Source organism: Pavona decussata, unplaced genomic scaffold, assembly GCF_977016875.1.
Source record: "Pavona decussata unplaced genomic scaffold, jaPavDecu1.1 SCAFFOLD_33, whole genome shotgun sequence".
Taxonomy (NCBI): domain Eukaryota; kingdom Metazoa; phylum Cnidaria; class Anthozoa; order Scleractinia; family Agariciidae; genus Pavona; species Pavona decussata.
The window spans coordinates 87,820-110,000 of NW_028145456.1; the positions used below are offsets into that span (position 1 = coordinate 87,820).

Genomic DNA, 22,181 nt, shown 5'->3' on the forward strand with positions numbered 1-22,181 from the left:
TAATTCTTACTTTTACAATGAACAGATCGCTTTGCCAGGAATTTTAAGTCATAGTGGGTCTTGATCAGCGCATCTTAGAGTGAAGTCTTTGGTATTGAAGAAGTGAACCAGAAAGTGTATGTTAAAACTACTAAGGAAAAAATCAGGTGCTCTTTCAATTGGTAACCTGTGAACCGCTAGTTTTCCACGTAATATCAACTTTTGAAAAAATAATGATTATCATAGTTGTTATCATAGTAAAGCATAATGTGAACACTCTAAACGATAGGATATCTTAACGTCGATAGGTGTACGGTCAAACGGCTCGGGGGTATTTCAACTCCCTGCTTCCGGTGTTACTTCCAGGAATGTGACACATCCGGGAATACGCTTCCTTACATCATGAAACTTTTACCTTTGAGTTACACATTTTCAAAATTAATATGTCGTCTTCTAAGCCCCATCATCCTGGAAGAGCTGTTCTAGACGATAGCTATGCTAGAAAAGATGGACAATCTCTCGTGAAACAATCGGAGGCGGTTACAGCAGGGCTGATAGAACTCGTGCAGGAAAATGAAGATTTAAAAGAGAGACTGTTACAATTTGAACATGATTCTTCTCCTGGCGCATTCGGGTAATTGTCAAATATCCTTTGGGTTTTTAAAGAGTAACTCGTCATTCAGGAGGATATTCGTTTAATTAACGTTTGCTTTTTACTTTAATTAGCCCCTCTTTCGTTCTTAAAGAGCCACCGTCGCGCTCCAACATAAACGCAATGATTTCAAAGGGAAGCAAAGTACCGCAGTGGTGATATATTTATTTTGAATACAATCTACTCGATGCATGAACTAAAAACTTTCAAGCAATCAGTTAAATCCTTGCTGGTGTGTCTTCATCTCTTGAAAATAGTCTGATGAAATTCGTCGGCACATACGTCGTTTAAATTCAATAATTAAATTCATAAAATTCACTAACATACCAAATTGACCGGAAAAAATATTTTTAGCAAGCTGTTTCAGGATGTAAAACCATATTCTAAACAAGCATAAACAGTTTTAATGCGATTTATCTTTCCTAATTTTTGGGATATTACATTCAATGTCACTCTTGGCATTTGGACTTAAAGTGCTACTACGATCAAAACTTCATGTCACGTATGAAACAAAAATACGTTCTTTACAGCTTATCCGATGTGGCTGTACCTATCTTGGTCACTGAAATGAAGTTTGGGCCCCGTAAATTGAAAATATTGAGCCTTGAAAACTGGTGTTTTCGAGTCCGCCATTATGAATTTATGTTCCAGTGAGCCCGCGGTATGAGAGTGATTGGAGTTGCGGTATTTTTATTCAAACCTATTGTGTTTTTGTCGTGACGTAATACTCTCAAGTCGCTGATCGAGCGAGTACTGTAGTCCTCCTTCTGGCGACGAATTTCAGAGCTGTTTTGGCCACAGAAAGCTCTCCTGGATCGTCTTTGCATGATATAGGCAAAGGAAATTAAGAAGTCCTGACTCTGTAGAGCTAGTTCCGTCTGAAGAAGAGGCAGCCGAATAAGTTCAGCAGCTAGCGCTTTTGCTACAAGAGAAGGAAGAGCAGACTTTGCTGAGTCGTTCATCTCTCGGGTAAGATATTAGAGATAGAGATTGATATTTAGATGTGTTATTTGCTGTATTAACAAAACAGGCAAGCTTTAAAAGTGTAGTGCCCGAGAATCCTCAAAAATTTCTCTTGACTACTAGCCAGTTCATTCCCCGGAGGGAGGCTACCGGAGACTCAGTTGAATTGAAATCGAAGTCAAGTTTAGGTTTTTAGCTTTGCTTTCGAAAGTTTGCCTTGGTGTTAAATTAGAGTGCACAGTTAAGTTTCGGTTCCGAGTAAGCTTAATGTTTTTGCATTTTTTTACCATGGAAAAAGAATATATATTGTAGTGAAAAGCTTTGTGCAATGGCTTGAATTTAAGCTGATCGTTCCCTTGTAATTGATGCTAAGTTTCCTCTTGGTTCAATATTTTCTCAGGTGCAAATGTTCAAATTGCTCCCTTGAGCGACTTACCAAGCCTGGAGAGTGCTGGTGCTGCATGGACATCATTGTATCCAGATTTGAATAAGTACAGTAATCAATAAACAAATAAATTTGCAAGGCAACAACAATTTGCAATGATTTGTTTTCTTCCCTTGCACCATCATGAACAATGTAATAGTATTAACAGTCTTTTCTGTGTACATATGTATTTTTTTAAGGTGGCTCACATCAGGTTAAACACCACTGCACTGGATGCTTTAACGCACTGAAGAAATGACTAGCTTTATAAATGAAAATTTATTAAGGCGTGCTTTCTGGTAACAAGCATCCACCTAGGCAAATGAGGGGAGGAAAAGTAGGAATTTTGCAAATATAAATTGAAAACAATATTCTTGGGAGTTAAAGTTTGTGATTCAGGTATTGAAATTTTTTTGCTTATTCTAATGAAGGGTCAAAACAACCTAACAACAAACATCCTTTGTCCTACATGTCTAAGGGCAAACCCCCAAGCAAGTGTTGATGAGTTTGATACACTGTTGCTGTGGTAACAGTTCTTGTTACTTTCACTTTTGGTGCAGTGAGATGGGCAAATGCATGCTACCAAAATGAAGTAAAGTTGAGACTGTTGTGAGCCACCTTTGATTTTTTTCTCAAGGTTGTTCTTCTTGATCAGTGTTTATTCTTAGAAAATGTAGATTCAATTTCATTTTTTACAACAACAAATTTATTGGTGAAACAAGATTCTGGCACTCTTTTTCAAATGAACATAAAAATAAAATTATTAATGTACTGCAGACAATGAACCATAAACCTTATTCCAAAATGGCTACCATATTAATATTGTTTATATTCAAATAAGTATTTATTTAAAACCACACCAAAAGAGAAAACATTTGAGTTCTGGTTGCTATACATGGCTCAGGAATGTCTGTGCTTCAGCTCCCTATTAGCAGGGAGCAGGGGGTGGGGAAGGGGAGAGGTGGAGTGTCATGAAAGAATAAGCAGTGAAAACAGAGGGTCAAATAAATTTATGCTCTTGCAATCATAATTTATAGTATGACTGGGAGAGCGAGTTATATACAAAAGACAAAATAAAATTTGTTAATTTAAGTCATTATTTAACAAAAGCAAGACAAGTATTAAGTATTAAAATATTAATGTAAAGGAAATGTGTAGCATAATGGAGTTATATGATGCCAATGGGCTCTATAGATGATTTGAATTATGTTGGGGCAAAATGGTTCCAGTAAGTAACTTACAGTTTGCCTCCATTCTTGTTTTCTTTTTCTGGTATTTGAGCTACATTGTATTACCTGTTCAGGGGGAGGGTCGTGAAATTTCATTTGCATCGCTATGGAGGGTCACATCATTTTCATTGCTCAATTTAAAATCTCCACCTCACTCCCCCCCCGTCCCCACTAATTTCTGACCATTCCCTAAAACAGAAGCCTATGTAATGGAAAGAGTTACAAAGAGGAGGCATGATGAATGAAGAGAAAACAGTTCTTTTATTGATTCTATTTGTCAACTGGTGGTTGATGACAAAACATCAAGAAAAGCCCTTGAGAAAGGTCAGTGCTCTTCAACTGCTAGTTTAAGGAGGAGCACTGGCCTTTTCTTGGCTGTCCACATTTTTCACGTGTTGTGCTCCGCAAGGCTTGTTTTGCCCTGTATTTAATAGTAAGAGCTCGGTTTTGACGTTGTTGCAACTCAGCGTCTGAAAAATAAATCAAAATTTAAAATACATTACCAATTGAATCTAATTGATAAGAAACAACTGAATGTGAGGTTTTCTTAAAACCTTTCTTAAACCAAAAATTCAAACTATTTCTTCAAGAAAACCACTAAAAAGAAAGAAGGAACCCTTTTGTAAACGCCAAAGACCACCTTATCGAAAGCTGAGGGAAAATGGATGATTAAAGTGGTTTTCTTCGCGTTTGTTTGCACAGTTTTTGCCACAAGCTTTTGCACAAGCAAAGTAAACACAAGCTTACTCTAATCGCACTGAGATGTTTTGGAAATGCTTCGGAGGGAAAAGCTAGTTCCGGGAGCTAGTTGCACTTACATTATTTACTCGTTCAATCAAAGTTTAGTACTTTAGAAACGCAATATAAAATGTGTATAAAAATTTGTGACTGCTATTTGTATGGGTGCTGAACAAGGTATCGAGGAATCACCAAAGATAAAAAACAATATTCACACATTTCGCCCACTTTACATAAGCTTACCTTTTGCCGCTCCTTCCCCGTCAGAGATTTTTTGCAGGTTCACGATCTCCTGATCGCTTACCCTTTTCAAAAGATCAGGTTTAATTTGTGTTCACTGACTTGGGTGGAATGCCCAAGTGTCCCTTCGAACTAAACCGAGAAAATAGCAAAACGTGCAAGACAACAAACTGGACCCACACATCTCTCGTTCTGTCGGCCGGACTCGCATGCAGCGCAATTCCTGCCGCTCGATTAGAGCAGTTGTTATACCACTGAACAACACAGCGACTTCCCACCATTGAAAGAACGAAACATTTTTCGAAAACGTGTTCGAAACCGTATGAGAAGTTAGCCTCGTAGGGCTCGCCTGGGCTTCGAGTTGAGAGTCTGACGTCACTTGTTTTTCCCGGGTGACCCGGCCTCTGTTGTCATTGGACACCATCTGCCTTTGGTAACCAGGCCGCAGGAACATGGCGGTTCAATGGCGGATGAAAATTCGTGGAGTTTGAGCGCAAAAAAATCGCACTTTCCTTCATCTTATGAGGATATAACTTGGAGATCATGTACTTTAGGACATAAACTACCAATCAACCGCAAATAAAAGGTATTCGAAAATTTGATCGTAGTAGCACTTTAATAATAATAATAATAATAATAATAATAATAATAATAACAAGCTTAACTACGTTCCTGATATGTATTACAATGACTAGGTTATGATATCTGAGATTAGTATGAAGGCTCGTGTCTTGAAAACTCTGACCCAAATTAGAACGGTTTGGTAATTATTCATGGTAGTTAGATAAAGTCTATGTAAATTATTCTTCTAAAATGAATAACACAGGAGGATGCAGAGAACATTTATATTTCAAATAACTACCTTGCTACACAGAAAGTATTGCCTGAATTTTTTTCTGTTTGAATGCTTACTCTAATAGGTCCAGAGTTTCTACATCTCGTCTCCTTCTCACAAAAATTTGTTCTTGTTTCCATTTCCATTGAGATTGATGGTGTAAGTGGCTTTCAAACAGATCCAGTGAAAAAAAAAACGATAGTAATGATAATGGTTAATAATAACAAAATTATTTTATTATAATAATAAGAAGGCGATTAAAACTAATTAATCATAAACCTGTTGTTAAAACAGGATAACCAAAATTTTACCGAGTAATTGTCATCCATGCCCTGTAAATGTATATGATGGTTGTTGTTGTTGTTGTTGTTGTTGTTTTTATCTCAAATGATAGGGTACCAAGGATCTCAACAGGGTACTTCTGAGAAAAGGCTGGAACTTGGGTCCCAAATATTATCAGTGGGCTGCTCTAACAATTGGTCCACACCATCTCTGAAACTTTATTTGCCCCTGAAACTTGCCAACTTTTCACAAATTTCAATCATTTTCTTAAAGGGGACAAGGCCATGTCCTAACAAGGGATGAGATGCAGGAGAAGTATAAAGCTGAAATCTCAAAAATGAGTGACTGCTTAAAAGAGAAACAAAGCGAAGTGGAAAGCCTCAAGAAAAGGTAAAGACTAGACACCTGAACTAGTTTTACATCACAGCAATGACTACTTGTGATGCCAGTTGAAGAGCAAATGGGACAGAAGTCGATTAAATGATTTTAGGGAAGGGGTAGTACTTGGCAAAAACAGCAACAGTAATAACAGTATAGTAGCAGTATTATTAGGCGTTTTCGATACAAATTCACAAGTTTTGATTAAACTGTTATATTTAAGTCCATAGGACTAAGTTTCCTGTGGCACGTTTGGATTTTGTCTCTATATTTAATTAGGCTTGCTGCGATTTCCGAAAGAAAAGTAAACCAGGATCAGCATCGCACTGAAAACACATTGAGTAGCAACAGGCAGTCGGATTTGGAGAGAGATTATATTCATACGTTTAAAGATGGCAAACGTCTTGACGCTATAGAGGTCATTGGAAAGAAATCTGCACCTAAGAACCCAAGGGTAGCTCCTCAAGATACCCTGAATCATTTAAAGGCATCCAGACTGGCTTGTCTAATTTTTGAGGTATAGATTAAGTTTTTGTTTTTTAAAATGGATATAAAACCACAACTAGCAGTTTGAATTTTCCTTCTCAATGAACTTTCTTCCTTTTAATAACCATTTTTTTAAGGGGAGTGAGCAGGTCACTGCACCTTGGCATGTTTTGTCCTCTAACAACTCTACAAACATTGTAGTGTTTACAATGAAACGAATGGTGGTTCAAACAGGCCAAATTCCCTAATAATGATGGGCTCTACTCATGCCCGTTAAACAACAACAACATCAACATAAAAAAAGTAGAGACTCTAGACAATTGCAGAAATGAGTACCAGTGTCAAGATTTGGGCTAAGTAAAAAACAGAAGTCTTCCAGAAATGAAATAACTGGGTTATTCCATTATTTTCGTAATGCGTAGCAACATTAGTTAGGAGAATGCACCTTAATGTCGGAGAAAAAAGACAATTTATTTTACCATCAATCCCAAGAGGAGGAAAAAGTACTAATAATTCTCGCACTACTATCTTCATACCGAAGAAAATAGCCATGTAGAGCAATTCGGGTCCATGTTTGACCTGACCTTATACCAATTTGCTTAGGAATATTGAATGGAACGCAGAATCTCAATTTCTGAACATATTGGACCAGTAAAGGTCCACTCTGAGAACTTAATTCGCCTTAAACCTTATCCTATGGTTGGTTGGTGGAGTAAAATGGGTAAACCTTAGACAAGATCATCCTGCTTGCCCTTCAGGTTGAAAATTTCATGTGGGACCTTAACAAGACAAATTGTAAATGACCCCTGAGATACATTAAGAGGCTCAACTATGCATGGGAAACAGTGTAGCTTACTCACTGCACCTTGTGTAAAGATCTCCTTAAGTCGCCCCAAATCGCCTATTGTCCCCCTTCCCCACCCCCAAATTTTGTGACGTGTTTTGCTTGCGTCGCCTAAGGCCGCTCAACATTTCCCAAGGTTACGGCGACTAAAGGTCCCAGCGTAAATTAACCTAATTAAAAATTTAACTCTTTAAAAAGTAATTTTTCTTACTGAATATATGCAGTCTTATTATTTATTGTTTTTTTTTTTTTATCCTTGTAGGTGTCTTATGAGAGTGCCGTGAGCGCAAAAGAAAGATTTGTAACCATTTCTTCATCAGTGATGAACAGTCTAATCCAAAAAGCCCCCTTGATTGCTTTTGAAGAACAAAAGAAGGTAGTCATACCATTCTTCTTTTTCCTTGTTATTATTATTATTATTATTATTATTATTATTATTATTATTATTATTATTATTATCATTATTATTATTATTATTATTATTATTATTATTATTATTATTTCCATCATCATCATCGTCATCATCATTTTCATTATCATCATCATTATTATTATTATTATAATAGCAGTTAAAACGTCTGTATGCTATTACAGTTAAGAAGCGTCACGAGGCGCTAACGCAGCGTAAACCGTTATTATTATTACTATTATTATTATTATTATTATTATTATTATTATTATTATTATTATTATTATTTTTATTATTATTATTATTGTCTCTACTATATTATATAGAAAATTCTTATTAAAAAAAATCAATAATATATACAAAGTTAAAAATCATAAAGTCAAGTCGATCATTCTATTCAGATACTAAGCACCTTTATTTTTATTTTTCCTTTGGGTTGGGCGGTGATGGGAAGGTTCGGTATGGCATTCATCAAACAAAGACTGAATCTAAGTGGATCTGTAAAAGAACTCAGATAACCCACCTAAAGTGTCAAAAATCTAACCCATCAAATGAATGATATTGACTGATATGTCTAAGTATTCATTTTTTATCATTTTAGTCTTGTACTCCTAGCTTTCTCTTGGTCTTCACCCAAATACCTTGGGCATCCTCAACCTTTTTATCAATTATCTGTGTATTACATCCTTAGCATTATATCCAATTCCATTGTGCTTTCGTATTGTGAATAATTTCTGTCGTAATTAGCGTGTAACGTTTTCTTGCAAAATTAAGAAATTCATAGTTTTCTCCCAAAAGAACATGGAGACCGGGAATTTTGTATTTCAAGTTTTCAATAAAATAAGGTTTTTGATGATACATCAAAGTTTGAAGAATTTTCCAATAAAAATTTTGAAATTTTCTGACACATTTCACTGACACACGGTTCTGTGGTAGGGCGACAAATCCTCAATTGTTTTATTTATTTATTTATTTATTTATTTATTTAATTATTAGCTGGGTATATTTTGGCAGATACAAGGCATTTTACAAGTAGCAATGCTGTGTTATGACTAGAACAATATTAACATTTTACAAAAACTAAGGAACAACTTTATTTATTTTTTACAAATAATCAGGGGTTTTTTACTTTCAAGGCAAGCTTTTACAATGCGGTTACAAGCTGGCAAAGTATCTATTACCGAAAGCCCTGTTATATAGAGATACTGCAGTTAATTTTAATCAACTTGAACTGATCAAAGACTCAGTTCAACATAGATGGGATGCGAAATGCATTTATTTGAGCAATATACAGTTAATTAGTCAGGTTCTGTAATTTGAATTGCGAAAGAAATATTGCATTTGAAGAGCTGAGAGCATAACCGACTTATGTCGAATTTTAGCCCAGTTTTCGATTTCGCTCGCATTTGTCCCAATTTTTGCTCTCCTTGGTTTTGAAAACATTTCGCGGTTTTACAATCGTGTACAAAACTCCTTGAGAAAACTAGACACCAACAGCGCAAAAACCACTTGCTTACTATTTCTCTCTGGTTAATTCTACCACAGAACTTTACTTCTCTCTCCCACTCCCTCCCCCTATGCAATGACAACCGAAAACAGATGTAGAAACCACTCACTCACTGTTTCTCTCTTCTTAATTCTACCACAGTTATTTCTCCCTCCCCCCCCCCCCCCCTCCCCCTTATGCAATGTTGATTTGGAAGGTGATGCTTGCCAGGAGACTGTTCGTGACCCAGAAAACAACATTGAGTTGGGGGGGGGGGGGGGGGGGGGGAGGGGAATGTGGTGGTTTCCTTGCTTACTAGTGAACTTGCTTGGAAGGTTAATGTTGTTAGAGATGTTGTCCACGTCGTGCTCGTCGGTTAAGAAGACTCGGACCGCGCGTTCTTGTTGTAAGGTAACCGTGCGTATTTGGGAAGTGGAAACATTGGAATGTAAGTTACGGTTTTCGGTCAGCCAAGTCCTATGGTGCATATTTTCGCTTTGTGCATTAACGAAGTCAAGAAAGTTACTCTTTTTAGCCGTAGGTTAAGTGTGGCGCAAATAGCTTTCGCGTGATTTCAAAAAAGTGCTAGTTCCAATTTTGTGTTTTCCTTTCGGGGCGATAAAACCAACTTGTAGCATAACGAACTTCAAGCAACACTGTCACATTATTTCATTAACATGGTTGTAACTTTTCACTTAACCTTAAGGGAAAATAACTGCATTTCATACAAAGACCGGTCTCTTGAAAGCCAGTAAGGCCGTAAGTCACGCAGTGCGTGACATAGAACTTGTTTTCTTTCAATGCGTAACAGTTCTCGCCCTCAGTTCTCGCTTATTCAAATCGTGTTGCAGGAAAGGAAATGGCTTGTTTCGAGATAAACTTTTCTCTCAATGAAAAACCGATTTGTTGCCCTTCTATTCTACCCCTTTTGATCACAGCAAAAGTGCGTCTTAGCAATTTGGCAACAGTTCTCGCCCATGTCCGGCGCAATAAAGAAACTAATTGAATTTTGAATTATTTTTACGTAATGGGGTGAGAACTGTTGGAAAATAGATTTCCTCTGTGAAACACCTTTAGGAAAGCATTTCAACATGGCGATCTAATGATAAACAAAGCATTTACACGCTGCTAAAGGTAAAACATTGCCAACGAACATATATAAATGACTTTTTAGTGGTGAGAACTGTGGCCGAGAACTGTGCGGACATCTTGATGACGTATTGTATCTGAGGTGCGTTTCTTACATTCCTGTCACGCACGTAGTAGTTTGTAACAATCAAATGAAAGTGTAACAGAATTCTTTTCGTTTCTCCCGCGAGAAAGACCGCTTTCGTGTGCCGTGGTTCAAAGACAACAAGTTTATATTTAATACAAATATTAATACTCAATGCATTGTCCTTTTGGTCATCCATAGTGACTATAATGTTATCGATTTTTCTTTAGAAGATGGTAACAATTCCCAATGGCATTAATATGAAACACAAATCGGCGGAAAAAATACTGAACAATGTTTTTCAATCGAATTGAAGTTCACATGCAAAAATTCGGACAAATCCGAGCAAACTCGAAAAACGGGCTGAAATTCGACATAAGTCGGTTATGCTCCCAGCCCTTCATTTGGAACATCACTGGGATAGAATTCTTCTCCACTACCTTTCCATCAAGCAATCACAAAGGTTAAGTAATTGCTCTCACATTTTACCTCAGAAATTTGGATCTATAAGCAGTAGTAAAACGGGCTGTAGAAATATTAATTTATTTTAATCAAAAATTCAGTCTATTTACGACATTCTAAACTGCATATAAATGGGCCCTCTTTTTTAGTGTTTTATAGTTATTAGAGTTGCCTTCTTTGGTGCAACTCACAGAAAGCTTTTTTAATTGTTGATTGTGTTAAATCTTTATTATTGTATTATTATTTAGCTTTTTTCCACCGAATTTTTTTCTTCTGGATCATCTTCACATACGGGTTCAGTGGAGGTAGAAGAGGCACTGAAGGAATTGATGGTCCACGTGAAAGAAACATCAGAGAAGCATAAATTAAATCAACTGGTTGATGTAAGTCGGGAATCTTTCTTTAATCAAAATGATGACAGTTTACTTACCTGTGCCTCATTTCTTTAGAACTTACAGCGATCAGTTTAAACTAGTAAAGTTGGGGGAAGTTCGGGTCCTTTAGAAGTACATTACATTTATAGCTCATTGTGGGTACTGATGCTGATGTATCCAGCGTAACGCGGTTGGGCTTATTTTGTTTTTAAAGCTGAATTTCTGGCTAAGAGTGGCTGTTAGTGTTCGTGTACCACTTCAAGTAAAAATGTATTTCTAGATAAAAAAAAAACCCCTTTCACTGTTATTTTTCGACAGAGTAGCGCAGCCCTCTGTTGAGCTGAGAATTACAACTGGGAAATCACGTTTGAAAAACGTCCGTTCCCTCTTGCAATAAGTTTGATCACATTAATAGCAAAATCCATTAACTTCCCCATGTTAGGAATGTGAAAGTGACATTTCAAACAAGAGCTCTACAAGTTAGACCAATTTTGCAAGCCACTGGCGCGATGATATGAGAGAGTTACACCGCTAGTAGAAACAAGTAATATGTGTGTGTTTTTATTTTAACCTTGTCAGAAAGTCAAAAGTGAAGTCAAAAGAAAATGGAAGCTGCAGCAGCAAAAGCCAACTAAGCAAAACCCTTTCCTTCCGCCCTTTGACGAGGATCTCCTTAAAGCGGGCCTTTCAAACTACATCCAATACTGCTGCCGATTCTCTTGGCGTATTGTCACGCAAGTACCACCTCTGAAGATTTCCTACCAGGATACCGATTTCGATCCAAGAGATCATGTAGAAAAAGCCTCTTCAACAAGAAATAAGAGGCAAGCTACGCAAATAAAGGCATTTATGTGGCCAACACTGCTGGATTTCGAAGGAAGAGTTATTGCTAAAGGAGAGGTGCTGTTGTCACAAGTAGAGTGAACGCAGGAGTTTTTTTTTTTTTTTTTTTTTTTTTTCAATAAACCGAACACCAAGATTCCTTTAGACTGGGGATCACTTGTTTAGTTGGCATGGTGCATGCACCAGAGTGTAATTTCTTATGTGATAGACTTAAACAAAGTAGACCATGAGTCAATCAAACCGTTTTTCGTCTGTTTTTTTTTTTTTTTTTTTTTTTTTTTTTTCAGCTATCAGTGAACGCAAAGCCAAGATCCTGTTTTTTTAATCTATTATTTGTCAGTTGCAGGAATATAAAGACTAGCAACAGCTTGATCCGTTCCTGTGACGTTAATGACGCCATTTAGAAATTCGCCTTTGATTAAGTGCATTTTCGTAGCCTGGGTTGGGTACATTTCAGTTTGGTCTATAAAATCTGCCAACCGTTGCCTGCTAGCATATATAGGTTAGTTTTGTTTAATGAAGCAATAACTGGATCCAGAAAAAAAAAGCTTTTAAGTAAGACAAGGAAAAGTAACAACAAATCTCGTTGCCTGAAGTAAATTACAATTCCGTTGCACATATGCCACACACTGACATCCAAATCTTATCAGCATGCAGAATTTTTGTCCTTTGAACAAAGCTTAATAACCTCAGCTTATACGAGCCTCCTGTAGCTCAGTGGTAGAACATCGGAACTAGTGATCCGTCTTAGGTTCGATTCCTTTTCCTTTTCCTTTTTACTTGGATTTCCTTTTCCGAGTATGCCTATAATGTCATTCACTGAATAATACATACTTTTCAATGACTCAGTGGTTAGGTAACAGAAAGTATGGTCTTAAACCTGGGTTTGTCACCAGGTGGGTAATTTTTCTTTCACTTCCCCTGAAGAAGGTCCGTGATAGCGACCGAGACGTTAGAAAGTATGGTCGTTGTATGATCTCAGGGTTTTACTACTTAAATATTGTTTTTACAGCTCTGGCTACTTGTTATAATATCCCGTTTTCATGACATATACATATCGACTTTCACAAAACACGCATTCCTCATTGCAGCCAGCAAGGCTGGCAAGTACCAAGAAAAATAAATATGAAAAAAAAAAAAAAACAGCAACAAAAGTGAAGAGCAGGCCACTAATGGGCCACAAAAAAATTGTCATTACCACGCTGTATGAGCCACATCCTGGCAACGCAAGAAAGGAGGGAGTCGCAACGACAGGGAACTTAATTTAGGTGACATTTCTTTTGCATAAGGTTTGCTGTGAAAAACACAGATGCATGTAAAAAGGCCAGCGATTCACGAATTTCATTATTAAAAGCCATCAAATAACTAATGAGGTGTCACAAAGATTTACTCATATTGTCGATATTCTCCGCTTATTAGATGCATGGAAATTGATTAAACATTGTAAAAAAAAAATGATCAATGAAACATTTTCACTATGGCGTCATTTTACTACAACTTTTAGAATTCTTCTGTTTTTTTTTTTTTTTTTTTGTTTGTTTGTTTTTTTTCTCATGCTAATTAGAGCTATTGTTTTTGATATCCACTGGGATTACACATTTCAATTTAAAAAGGAAAATGAAATGAATTCTGGTAGTTGTAGTAAAATGACACCATCATGAAAATGGCCTATTGCCTCTCTACTCAGTTATGTAGATCGGGAGCAAGATTTTCGCGGCTCTCCAGGGTGAGGATTATGCCCAAGCATTGTATTTAATTGGGACAGGGCAAGCGACTGTTATGTGGGATTATTTGGAAGTACTCAAAGTAATAAAACTGCTTATTGCGCCTCATAGCGACGAACAAATTGGCAACTAGCACGTGGGTGTCTTCAGGGCAGAATAAGCTTGATTTGTACCCCACTCCCTGCTCATACGGATACCCGCTTTTGCTTCTTCACGGTGGAACGCTAAGGTAAAACCTGTTTGTCTAGGGGCGTGAAGATTGTATTCCTCCTCTTGAGAATCACAGACAAACATAGCTTGGTAACGCAAATTAAAATGTCACTGACGAAGTCTACAAACCTGAGGGTTTAAATTCTAGCATATTTTAACCCTATTTAGCCTCGTTTCAGGGGAAGGGGGGAGGAAGCGCTTGTACTGTAAAATTAAATGGCTTTCTGAGGTTTTAAAGACATTGAGGACGTTTCCTCTACTTACTACCGCGCATATGTTCTGCGCATCTCGCGATGCATGGTCCGAGAAGCTCTTATTTCTTAAGGACGGTGCCGTCTTATTTTCGCGTAGTTTATGAATATGTGGGAAAAGGATATCTCGGAAAGTGTCATTGAAATACAAAAAGCAAATTAGGGGTAATCGAGCATTATCCAGAAATAATTAAGTTCCAAGTGTGAAAATAATTCCGTACATTGCTATCTATTTGTATTTTAAAGCATTTTAGAAATATTGTTGAAAAATGCTTGGTTACCCCCAATTTTTTTTCTGGATTTCAATAAAACTTGCTAAGATCTTTTTTCCCACACAGTCATAAACTGCGCAAAAATACTTTTGAATTACTGGGGCAGCGTTCTTAAAAGAGAGAGGTTGAGAGGCAGTATATACGCTCCAAAATTCATCGACGTGACATTACGCGTGACGTTGGGAGGGAGGAGGGGTTTTCATGGTCTGGTAAGAAATTATGGCTTTCTGAGGAGCAACAGCTGGGTTTTTCAATTATAATCCAGAATGTCATTTACTATCCCACCAGAATTAACAAGACTTTTCCTTCCAAGAAGTTGCGAACAAAACTTTTCGTCAAAGGAGTATCGTTCATTAGTCTGAATACGGCACTGTTTCGCACAATGTCCGTAAGTAACGGTGTTGGTCAATTATGCCGCGATGTATTTCTAACTGAATAATTAGCAACAAATTTCTGTTTGATAGAATATTTCGTTTGATCTGCTAGCTTTGTAGAAATTCGAAAAGATATGGAAATTAAGTGAATGGCACCAAAGGCACAGACGCCAATGTTTAAATATGTGTCGTCGGTAAATCATGAAGTGTCGACTAACTCGATGTGACAAGTTCAGTTCCTGACGTCAACAGGCCCCTTTGGATTCAAATCAACAGTTGGCTCGCCGTAGTTGAATTCGGATACTAAATGTATATAAAAAATCATTTGACATGCCATTTTCCAGCAAGCACTTTCTTAAATAAGCATGTCAGCTCAATACCACCAAATTCAGAAAGCATGAATCCGAATTGGGCGAAAGGGAGCAAAACGGCCACTAAATAGCGCCAGTTAATAACCCCAATTGTAACAATGAAATTCTTAGAAAGAATAAATTAAACAGAAACCTGTTAAACTACAAGAACATTCATTTCCGTTGTTATAGGAATTATAGGAACACTCCAGTGGCGTCAAACGAATTCTAAGAAACCAAGAGGTCACTATTTACCACCCTCAGGGTTGAATTCATTATATTTCTTCTTAGAAAGATTACGTCATGATGCTGTGATAGAAAACACGACTAAACGAAATATGGAGAAAACACTAAAAAAAACCCAGTATTTTGCATACGGAATTCGCCTTACTTAATGCTAGAGTATATGCTCTGTTTATTTCGGGTTATTTCAGCTAAAGAACGACAGTTTTCCGCTTTTGTTTATCCATATGTGTGTCAATACCCCACGTGATTTTAAAAATTCCGGTCTTTCCAAGAAGTCGAAAACACAAATACATTAAGTTACATCCTTGATATCTAGCATTCGCCTCACTACATAGCTGTTTAGCGCAACCGATTTGTCTGCGGGCGAACGAGTATACGATATGGCAAATGCTGAAAACGACCGGTCCGACCAAGCAGCCAAGGAGTCGCTTGTGGCATCCTTAATCGAAGCGCTAAAAGATAATCGAGAGGCCTTACGCTTCCTCCCGGAAATGATGGAAGAGTTGATTGAAACGCAGAAGGCTAGGGCACTCAATGTGCATGAATCCGGGTAAGATTCATGATTTTATAGCTGTTTCATAGATAAGTGGTAAGAAAAGGCAAAGGAAGAAAAGAAAGAAGAAGGCAATAGGTGACATAGGTTCCAGGGGCTAGACTCAAGAAGCCTTGCTAAGCTAAAATGTGCCAGTTAAAGCAAAGTTTCAGTGTACCTGAGGGAACAGCCTCCATGCTCTAAATAACAATATTCTTCATTTATTATCACTGGTAACCCTGTTTGCAGATATGATGATGAATGCAAGACAGTTCTAATTCAAAGGGACAATAAAGTTTTACAGGAAAAAGTGACGTCCTTGTTGCACGACAATAAGGTTAAAAATGAAAGGTAAGAAAACTGTTATATATTAGCTTCATATCTTTTTTTTTTCATGATCATTATAATATGATCTTCACGATCGTGAAAATCGTCGTTCAAATTCAGCATATCAAACAAATATACCAACATCGAATATAGTCGTCAAATGATATAGATAATCATTTCATTCAAACTTATCGCTTAAGTTTTCGCTGTGAGTTTGTTAACATTCGGTATACAAATTAATTTTAAAGCACTAGTGATAGCGTATAATTCTTATTACAGTGCTCATTCTTATGGAGAGCTTTCTTTTTCATAGGATACGTTCAAAAACATCACTTCCTTGATAGTGCGAGGCGATAATCTGCTGTCCATGCAAAATGAATATTTTGAACGTACCTAGGGTGACGTTTGTGGTCTCCAGAAATCTTAATATAGTTTCAAAAGCAAGATATAGACAATCAAATTTTCTTTCCTTTATTGCATTTTTTTTTTTTTTTTTTTTTTTTTTGCGCGATCATTTTAACAAGTTTTAACCGTAGGAACAATCATTTTTCACTTGCTGGAAATAATGACTTATTTAGATTTTTTTGCTCTGGTGTCGCGCATCGAAAAATATAACATATATGTTGACATTATTTCCGGGCAATTTTTACCGTACAATCTAATTGTTAAATCTTGAGGATTCCTCGGGATCCAGATTCTAGATTTCGGATTTCGGATTCCGGATTCCTCCCTTTAGTGCTGCCTAAAACTAAGCAAGGTTTCATCTGTTGTCGACAAATGAAGTGATGTTTAATGGAGATAAAGCTGTGCTTCTATCTCACCTGTAAAAATCAGAGTAATCAGAGAGATTGAATTCTCGCCAGTGTTTTATATTTTGAAATAAACAATGTTAGTAACCGATCGATGAACATTGCCATTGCGACCTCTAGGAATCGGTTTCCTGGAAAAACAGACACTGACTAAGCATGTATTTAAGTTTTTTTGAAAGCGTCAGCCCACAATTTCCTTTTTTGGGTTGTTCAAATATCCAAAATAAAATGTTTCGGGACTACTAAAGATTCACATATCCGAGAAAAGAAACGGATTGAAATAAGTTTACCTGTTTGTATGAAATTACCATTGTCGAAGGGCCGTTTCTCAAAGTAAATGTCACATGGCCTTCCGTCATTACTTTACCCCTTCAATTTACCTCAAGCCGGCAGTATGAGTCCAAAGTGTATTGAACTCCATAATGTCTTTGATTGTGTGCCTGTTCAGTCCAAAACGGTGTGCTGTGACTCGCGGTAATCGTGAAACCCAGGATGGTGCCGAAACCATAACATCGACATAGTAATGCTAAGTATTGTTTAATTACGTGCCTCGGTTAAAGAGTCTCTTGCGAGTGAAGTAAGCAAATCAATCGAAAACGACGCTCGAAATGGAATAAAAACAAATATCATGAAAGGATAAATGGCGTCATTATATCAAATTCGAAGCAAAGACAGTTATCTCGCAAACCCGGTTCTCAGTTTAATAAAAGTCATTAGAATATTTACTGAAACGAGCAAGCTTTTGGATCCGACAGTTTTCTTTCATGTTTCCGAAATGCAGCTGTAAACAGAGAGCTAATACGTCTGATTTATAGGAAGAAATGTCTTGCACTGTCTCACTTTTGGTTGGTGGCGAAAGTGGATGTGATTAAAAAAGTAGGATTCCGTCGTGCGGGGATGATGTACCTCTTGTATCATGCAACAAGCTAAGAGTACTACCAACCTTCAAAAAGTTGTTGAAATTTAAAAACATTCATCCGTTCTCTATTTTTAGTCAATGCTAGGCCTGGGGCAAACGTCGAATCTAAGTCGCGTCGAATTTGTTAAAAATAAGTTCGACGAAGAGTCGACTTAATTCCAGCGTGGTCGCAAACGTCGAACCTGCGTCGACCCTAGGCCTAATTCACAAGTTGCACTTCACGAAACACGGATATAAGCACGTGTCCCCGTGCTATTCACTCGATGCGCGGCTAGTTACTGCTAGAACTTGCTAGCGAAATGCCAAAATACAGTGGTTGTCGGGGGGGGCTTTCTTTGGCAATTAATAGCAAAAAATAGAAAGAAGAGAAGACTCAAACACTGACTCAAGGTTCCCGTAAGCGAGTCTTGCCAAAAAAAGGTGTATTGGAAGTTGCGTGAGAGTGACGCAAAGTAACGCAATGTGACGTTCAAATAGATGAAAATACTGCACAAAATTCTGGTTGGAACGGCTAAGGTCGCGGTGAAAGATTCACAGTGATGCATAGCTTGGCCCGCATAGTGGGGAACGTAAGATTAAACAGGGAATTAAGAAATCAACGACAAAGTACAAGCTTGTTTGATGTACTAGGTGAGTCACGGCAAAAATGTAGAAACTATATCCGCTTTTTCGTTATGTTAACTTGCTACACTCTAGGTTATAATTTCAATTCAAAAAAAAAAAAAAAGAACAGAAAGGGGGTTTACAGTTGATACTTGGTACAAATAGATGTTTCTAGCGGCTTATTTTAATAAAACAATGGAAGTTTAGACAATTCAAGTGTGCTGGTTGTTCATTTCAAAATGGCGGATAGTGAAAATGTGCTCGGTTTAGAAAAGTTCGAAATATCCCAAGAAATTGGAGTGGTAGAAACTGCAAACTATCATACGTTGTACCCCAAGGAGGTTTGTCGGTGAGATTCTTTGCGTACCGCAGGTATTTATGACTAGTTTGTTGGAGGTCCTTACGAAGCCTTTAAAAGAAGCCGTTTGTTCTTTTTTTTTTTTTTTTTTTTAATCGTAAAATATTTATAAGAAGAGTCAGCTGGCTTTGTTACAAGTTAGAGAACTAAAACAGCATTTAATGAATAGGATTTGCCTGTAAGCGATTCAAAAGTAACGATTTCCTTGATTTTTTAGCGTAATGAATGTTGTCATTATTTGAGATTTTGTTGACCAAAAATGCTGTCGATCATTTAAAAACGAGTGGTTACTTGGTTAAATGGATGTCATTTTCATAAGTGTGGTACTTGGGCCTATCGGTGTACAAAGTATGAGCGAATTCGAATCTTGAGCTGTGTCCGGCATTTCTTTGGTTTTTACAGACATTTACACTTAAAAGTTTTTTTTCTACTTTTAACTTGTAGATATCAGTTTGCTTGTAATATGTTAATAAAGAGATAATAATTATTATTATTACTATTATTATTATTGTTATTATTATTATTATTATTATTATTATTATTATTATTATTATTATTATTATTATTACACGAAAATCAATTCATAAATCATTCAAAGGAAAGCGGCACATATATATGAGTACGTTTTTCATCGTGTAGTGAAACATTCTTCCCATTCATATATGGAAGTAAAATGCTTCCTTTAATTCCTTCCAGGCTTTGAGCAATAATATTTCCTTTCTAGCTTGTATACACAAGCGTTGGAATTCTTCAAAGAAGCCTATATTGCTTAGTCGTCAATTTGTGCTACTTTATTCCGCAGAATTAAGGCACAAGATCAAATGATAAAAGAGCAAAGGAGACATATTGATGCCCTAACCGGTACTTCAAACTCAAAGCCCAAAGGCTCCAGGTAATTAATACACAAAGTCCCATAAATTAAGATACAAATTTGCGGCACTTAAGTCATTATTAATTCATTTTTCCCTCTTTTGTGTGTTATATTCTCGTTCTTATATTGCACAATAGCGCTTTTCACGGTTAACTCAGCTCATTTGAATTACAATGAAATCTAGCATGTATGTGAGGCAATTTCGGGCTATTTTGTAGTTTTAGCCCGAAATTGCCTCGCATCCACGTTGGATAACATTGTAATGCAAAGGAGAAAAATCAACCGTGAAAAGGGCTATAAAGGATGAAATTGATTAACATACCAAGAAAAAGTTGGAAAGCAAAGAATATGTTTTTTTGTGAAAAATCTTACAATTTTAAATTGTAAGATTTTCCACCAAAATTTATAAATATTTCCTTTGCTGTGAACGGTCTCATAGTAACCAGCGCATAAATTCATTAAATACTGAAATCCTTAATCTCCTTAAATCAAAAGCTGCTGAGTACATTTCCAAAAAAAAATTGCATATACTTACAAATATTACAATTGCTTCAGCTCTTATTAGTAAATGCGTAGGTTGGCATGGATTTATTACAAAATACTTCAACCTTTATTTCACAATGCGAACATTACAAAATGCCGCAATCGCTATTGCAGAATGCGTTACATATTACAAAATGCGTCGTTATTACAAAATGTCGCATAACACACTCCTCCAACCTCTCCCTTCCCCCCACTCCGTCCCCCTCGGTATCCCGAGGTTAAATAATAAGGCTGATTAATTTAGTACGAATATTCCCTGCTGTCTGTTTCATGATAATAAATTTACTTGCACCAAGCATATTATTTCCACAAATTTCCTGCGCACGGCGAGAGAGATATTTAATTATAAACCACTATTTTTTTTTTTGTAAACTTGATAGGCGCACGACAGAAGTGCGAGGGAGGCTCCTTTTCCGACCTGCTTGTGTATCTTTGTCTCTTGTGATACTTTGTGAAAGGACACCAAATCATACATTTTGCTAGAAAAATTACGTACTTTTTCCTTCTTTAAATTGCTATTGTCATCGCTATTTTATTTTTGCTATCATAAGCTCCTGCTAAAGAAAATCAAAAAATAGTGCTAGACCTCGCTGATTTCGCTTTGCAAGAACAACCGGAAGGCATTTAATGGTCGCTATTTCTCGATCGTGGTATAAATTGGCTCCTATGCCATGGCCGCTAAGCCAATCAAATCCCTGGAATTCCATTATACAATGATCTAGTTTTTAATAGTTATAACTATTCCAACAGATCAGTCGATGTACACGTACAAGAATTGAAAGTACTTAAGGACAGGTATGTGTGTTTCATTTCAAGGTATTGATTACTACCATTATCAACAGACATGTGCCGACAGTAATTTACCTATCTTCCTGCTCTGCCACATTTTGCAGCAAATAATTTGAAGTCATCTTAATTATAATTCAATCATAAATCATAACATTTTTCTTCACTTTTAATTACCTTTTACTCTTTTGACAAATAATGTATTCAAAATTGACCTTTTTAACGCCTTCAATTAGTAATTCGTCTATGTATGTCCTTAATACCGCCTGTCTAGATTAGCTCCCTAATTGCAGGCGGTGTTCCTTGTAAGTAACTTTTTTAAAACCTTGAACTTCATAAACTTGAACTTCAACTTAATCTGCTTAACCGAAAAATAGAGCTGGACGGGAACTATTGTGCAACCTTGGTAATAAAGTTAAATTTGTCAACAGTACAGCATAGGTTCTTTATTTCCAAAGTTTGCCTGTTCAGTATAAAATTCACAAGGATCTACCCTTAAGTTATTATTCAGTTGATAGATTTCCTTTTGATTAAGATAATTCCTAACACACCTGAGCACGAAGTTACCTTTGATCTTTTACGGTCAAAGACAAGTTTTATTTTCAAGCGTATAATTGAATTTGGTGGGAAAGTTGAGACGAAAAGACTTTTCTTTACGCACGCTTGGATCATTTTCCCTAAATGTGTTCAGATAAAGATATTTGTAATTTGCTATTGCTATTGGCTTTTGTTTGTTTGTATTCTTCTTATGAGGGCTTTTTAAAAGATAATTTAATTGCAGATGGCGGGATACCGTGTTTAAATGTATATACTTGTCTGATACTTTACTTTAGCCTTAGAAATATTTGTCCAGTGAAATTAAAGAGGGTTATAAGCGTAGACTGTGATAAGGCAACCCTTTGAAAAGGCTTCTCTTCTGACTGTCACCCGGCCAACGTCTGCATGGAAAAATGATATTTCATCACCTAGAAATGCAAATTTAACAACTGATATCTATGGTTTGATTTACAGAAATGATGAATTAATTCGTGCAGTTAACGAACAAGCTGAACTACTGAAAGAGAAAGCGGAAAAGTAAGATTATGTATTATTTTCCTTTTTTTTCTGTTTTACGTCTAAGACAAGAATTTCCGGTATAAAAGGCCACAAGACTGGCCATTCTCGCTTTC

The 22,181-nt window shown here is 36.7% G+C and overlaps 2 protein-coding genes and 2 long non-coding RNA genes across 5 annotated transcripts in view; 3 read left to right on the forward strand and 1 right to left on the reverse strand.

Moving 5' to 3' along the window:
* The first annotated feature begins 372 nt into the window (after positions 1-372).
* On the forward strand, positions 373-13,206 carry LOC146484434 (uncharacterized). The gene is made up of 7 exons (XM_085104790.1): positions 373-613; positions 5,616-5,732; positions 6,000-6,237; positions 7,313-7,426; positions 10,869-11,003; positions 11,574-12,693; positions 12,787-13,206. The coding sequence occupies exons 1-6, from the start codon at positions 423-425 to the stop codon at positions 11,916-11,918; spliced, it is 1,140 nt and encodes a 379-aa protein (XP_084960916.1). The 5' UTR covers positions 373-422; the 3' UTR covers positions 11,919-12,693; positions 12,787-13,206.
* Positions 1,133-2,128, forward strand: LOC146484435 (uncharacterized). Its single transcript, XR_014863618.1, has 2 exons — positions 1,133-1,600; positions 1,995-2,128. It is a non-coding gene; the product is annotated as an uncharacterized LOC146484435 (long non-coding RNA).
* LOC146484436 (uncharacterized) lies at positions 3,486-4,325 on the reverse strand. The gene is made up of 2 exons (XR_014863619.1): positions 4,229-4,325; positions 3,486-3,717 (listed from the first exon to the last, which is right to left on the reverse strand). It is a non-coding gene; the product is annotated as an uncharacterized LOC146484436 (long non-coding RNA).
* Positions 13,207-15,505: 2,299 nt separating the features above from the next.
* Positions 15,506-22,181, forward strand: part of LOC146484437 (uncharacterized) — a 41,674-nt gene continuing 34,998 nt past the window's right edge. For both annotated transcript variants that reach the window (XM_085104796.1, XM_085104797.1), the window contains exons 1-5: positions 15,506-15,814; positions 16,046-16,147; positions 19,615-19,704; positions 20,977-21,021; positions 22,024-22,086. In XM_085104796.1, the coding sequence (XP_084960922.1) occupies positions 15,645-15,814; positions 16,046-16,147; positions 19,615-19,704; positions 20,977-21,021; positions 22,024-22,086 (470 nt within the window). In that variant the 5' untranslated portion in view covers positions 15,506-15,644. The remainder of the gene's footprint in view (positions 15,815-16,045; positions 16,148-19,614; positions 19,705-20,976; positions 21,022-22,023; positions 22,087-22,181) is intronic.

What these genes read in the sequence shown, in the direction of transcription:
- LOC146484434 (XM_085104790.1), top strand. Translation starts at nt 423, where the DNA reads ATGTCGTCTTCTAAGCCCCATCATCCTGGAAGAGCTGTTCTAGACGAT. An exon ending in TCTTCTCCTGGCGCATTCGG is followed by an intron (nt 614 to 5,615) that starts GTAATTGTCAAA and finishes ATTTTCTTAAAG; the next exon opens with GGGACAAGGCCATGTCCTAA. An exon ending in CTTTTGAAGAACAAAAGAAG is followed by an intron (nt 7,427 to 10,868) that starts GTAGTCATACCA and finishes ATTATTATTTAG; the next exon opens with CTTTTTTCCACCGAATTTTT.